Source organism: Gossypium hirsutum, chromosome D07 (genome assembly GCF_007990345.1).
Source record: "Gossypium hirsutum isolate 1008001.06 chromosome D07, Gossypium_hirsutum_v2.1, whole genome shotgun sequence".
Classification (NCBI taxonomy): domain Eukaryota; kingdom Viridiplantae; phylum Streptophyta; class Magnoliopsida; order Malvales; family Malvaceae; genus Gossypium; species Gossypium hirsutum.
The window spans coordinates 50,449,608-50,453,944 of NC_053443.1; the positions used below are offsets into that span (position 1 = coordinate 50,449,608).

Genomic DNA, 4,337 nt, shown 5'->3' on the forward strand with positions numbered 1-4,337 from the left:
CCGAGCTCGAAAAAGTTCATTTCCAAAAGGGTTTGAGCCCGAGAAAATCCAAGCCCGAGAAAGCTTGAGCAAGAGTTGATCTGAGCACGAGAAAATCCGAATCCGAAGTAAGCTTGATCTGAACCTACCCGTTCGCCAGCCCTAGAAAAGAGGACTAAATTTTTTTAATTGAAAGTAAGAGTAAATTCCAAATGCACAAAGTGTATAGGATTCAAAGCATATTTTAACTTTCAAATTTCGAGAACTATACTAGTTTAGGAATGTTTTCTTTTTTTTCTTTTCTATTTCAGTTAGAGCAAATTATTATAAACTTGAAACAAAATCAATAAATAGCATTAATTCAGAAATGCTTTTCTTTTCATTTCATGATTAATCTAAAAAATTAAGTTTGAGTGATAATACATTAATGACTTGAGGTGAAAAAATTTGTCTAGATGTTTCAAACAAAAAACACTTTGCTTAAGCAATAATATTGTTGTAAACAATTTCATACCATCTGATAATTTATAAATTGAATGAGAATATGTATCATCGTATAATTTGTAGATCGTTAGAAAAGAAGAAAAAAAACTCTTCAACTTGAGGAATTACATGCCACAATATAATCCTACATTTATCGATTTAATTAATTGTAACAAATTGTACCTGAATTATATAAATTGAAGAATTACATACCAAATTAGCTTTTGCTCCCTAATAGTCATCTATCAAATTAAATTAAAATGGAATTGTAGGTGACACAAATTAAGAACAGCTCAAATGTTTTCCTTGCTTCAAAGTGCCCAGTTTAATCTGTCTTGGTTGGCTTGGGATGTCTGAGCCCATTTCTAGTTTGAATTGAGGTACTTACTTGTAAGGTAGAGATGGAAGATGTTTTTCTTGCAAATCTATCTCTGTCAAGAAGTAGAAGTGGATTGAAAGAATCCTGTCGGCAAGAGTATTCTGTTTTCATGCAAGAGCTGGAATACATGTAGTTTGGTCAGTTCACATGTAAGCAAATAATATTCTCTTCGAAGAATACACAAGAAGAGAAGACATTAAGAACTAGTGCAAGTACAAAAAAGGATTCCCCAATGGCTCATGTTATAATGTCATTGGCATTGCCATATATTCTCTGCCTGTTTTTCTCTCTCAAAAGTTTCATTTGTAATCCCAGGCATTCTGCCATTTTGCATATCTCTTCAGACCGCGGATGGGATCGGTCTCCTGAGGAGAACCCATGCAAAGACATTGAACTCTTGATGTCACCAACATCCACCCAACTAAACCCCACTTCTTTCCTCACTCCCCTCTGTCTCATCATTTTCCTCACTTTCGCTACCTTCTCCCACTTCCCCTTCTCAGCATACAAGTTTGACATCAACACATACGGACCCGACTCATTTGGCTCCATTTCCATCAAAGTATCAGCTACCCTCTCACCCATCTCTAGATTTCCATGTATTGTGCAAGCCCCGAGAAAGCTTTGCATCATAGACAATCCTGGCCCTCCAGGAGTGCAGCCCATTAGCTTCTCCGCCTCTTCCAATCTACCTGCACGGCCCAACATATCCACCATACAAGAATAATGCTCCGAGGATGGTTCAATCTGATACTCTCTCAGCATTGAGTCAAAGAGTTGTCCACCAATATCAACCATTCCGTTTCTGCCACAAGCTGTTAGTATGGAAAGAAAGGTAATTGAGTCAGGTTTCACTCCTTCCCTTTTCATCTCTTTGAATGAAGCCATCACTGAATCATAGTTTCCATGCCTTGCATGAGCAGATATAAGTGATGTCCAAGCAAACTGGCTCTTTTGAGGAATCTCACTGAAAACTTTTTGAGCCTCAGAAATGCTCCCACGCTTTGCATACATATCGAGCAGACCATTGGAAATTATAGGATCAGTATTCAATCCAACCTTTATTAGATGTAGGTGGCACCACTGACCATGTTTTAGAGATACATGTTCACAAGAACCAATTGCATTCAAGACACTACCAAATGTGTATTGATTTGGCTTACATTCTCGAGCTGCTGACAAAAATGTCCTCAAAGCTTCTGTCAACATTCCATTTTGAACATATCCCGAAATTAAAGCATTCCATGAGACAATCTCTTTAGATTCGAGTTCCTCAAAAACCTTAATAGAGTCTTGTATCAACTCAAACTTAGCATACATGGTGATAAGGCTGTTGCAAACATTTGATTCTAACAAGAAGTTACCCTTTACACAACACGCATGAACCATTCGGCCTTCTTCCACTAATTTCCCAGTGGTTATGGCATGGATCAATCCAACATATGTAACATCATTAGGATAAACAGAATCTGATCGCATTTCATTGAAGTGGTGTAATGCATCTTTTTCATCAACAGAAATCATTGTAGTCCATGAGATCACGTTCCGCTCATTCATTCTTCTGAATACCAATTTTGCATCTTCAACAACCTCACACTTTGCATACATTGACATCAAAACATTACAAACAGAAACATGTGTACCGTACCCTCTTTTTATACAGAGACCATGAATCTGTCTTCCCACCTCTAAGTTCCTCTGATGACTGCAAGCTGAAACTGCACCAGTAAATGATACATTATCAAGCTTCATTCTTTGTTTCACCATTTCAATAAATGTGCAAATTGCTTCTAACCCATAACCATCCTCCTGGCTATACCCCGAAAGGATCGCATTCCATGAAACCAAATCTTTATTTGGCATCTCATCAAATATCCTTCGAGCTTCCTCTAAACGCTTCCACCTTGCGTACATAGTTATAAGGGCATTTCCCACAAACACCTCGTTATCTAATCCAGATTTCATTACAAGAGCATGCAACTGCAACCCTAAAAGAAAGCCTTCGAGGTCCAAACAGAAAGAAAGGGCAGTGGTACAAGTTACAGCATCGAAAGCAACTCCATTCAGATTCATTCTCAAAACAAAATTCAAGGCTTGTTCACTTTTTTGAAAACCAGAAAGCAAAGTATTCCAGGAAACTATATCGGGATCATTTAAGCCCTCAAAGACGCACAGAGCCTTATCAAACTGCCCAGATTTAGAATACATATTCATTAGTGAATTTGGAACAGTAACGAAGGACATGAGACCGGAGGTGACAGCAAATTTGTGAATCTGGGCCCCCTGTTTTGAATCACCGCACGATCCCTTGAGAGCCAAAGCCAGTGTAACTTCATCGATGGCATTAAATTGGGAAGATTTAAGGAGTAAATTAAACCTTCTAAAGGCGTCGAAGGGGAGATTAACAGGGTAAAAGGGGGTTGGGTTTGAGTGAGGAATTTCGTCGAGCAAGTGGTGAACATATTTAGATGAGTGCAAGTTCTTCAAGAATGTTGACCTATGGTTGGTGAGATAACGGAATTGGCGAGCAATCATGAGAGGTTCATAAGAGACGGTGATTGAAATCAAATGAAAAATTAAAGCTAAACCTTAAACCCTTCTAAAACCCTCATGCTCTTTTTCCTTCTTCCCACAATCTGAGCCAAAGAACTAAACTTGTTAAGGCCTAACCAATATCCCAATGAAATGGGGTTTTGAATGATGTTGTCGGTGTTCGATCGAATTGAATAAAAAAATTTCAAGTTAATTTAGTTAACAAATTATATTTTATCACACTAATTCGATTTGAAATTTTTTCGAGTCGAGTCAACTGAGATAAAATTTGAATTGAATCAAATATATTTGATCAAGTTAAATTTAAAAAAAAAATGATTTTGGATCCTTATAATCACTGTCACCCACCGTAATCAAATTTGCTATTAACTTTCATCCCTCATAATTTATTTATTAATATTTTATATACGGGTTAGCTTCTTTTCTTCATCAATTATCTTCCTATTCTTGTCAGTATGTATTTTGAAATTAAAAAATTTATTAAATCTAAAAAATGTGATTTTTTAAATAAAAGTTATCTTAAAAATAAAATGTGAAATTAATACCAACATAAAATTTGAACACTAATATTTTAAAATATCATCAATAATCTAATTTTAACAAAAATCTATAAAAAAAATAATATGATTAAACAATTTAATAATATAAATAGTACAAAATGTGAAAATTAATTTAATAATATAAATAGTATATATAAATAAAATTATTACTATTTAGGGTTTATGGATTTTTTTGGATAATTTTAAGTTTTGATTTAGGGGTTAAAGGTGAGAAGTAAAAGTTTGGGGGTGAGAATGAAAAGTTTTGGGGGTTGAGGGAGTAAAATTTTGGGAGAAGTAAATGGTGGAGTAAAATTTTAGGGGGGATGAGTTTGGGGTAGAAGGAAGTGGGATGGGAAGGGAGTAAAAGTTTTGGGGAGAAAGTGGAAAGGAGTAAAAGTTTT

At 35.7% G+C, this 4,337-nt stretch overlaps 1 protein-coding gene across 1 annotated transcript; it reads right to left on the reverse strand.

Annotated features, from left to right (window-relative positions):
- Positions 1-592: 592 nt before the first annotated feature.
- On the reverse strand, positions 593-3,532 carry LOC107955071 (pentatricopeptide repeat-containing protein At4g32430, mitochondrial). The gene has a single exon (XM_016890782.2). The coding sequence runs from the start codon at positions 3,374-3,376 to the stop codon at positions 1,079-1,081; it is 2,298 nt and encodes a 765-aa protein (XP_016746271.1). The 5' UTR covers positions 3,377-3,532; the 3' UTR covers positions 593-1,078.
- Between the last annotated feature and the right edge of the window lie 805 nt (positions 3,533-4,337).

Excerpts from the sequence above, each read along its gene's own strand:
- LOC107955071 (XM_016890782.2), bottom strand. The coding sequence starts at position 3,376 with ATGATTGCTCGCCAATTCCGTTATCTCACCAACCATAGGTCAACATTC.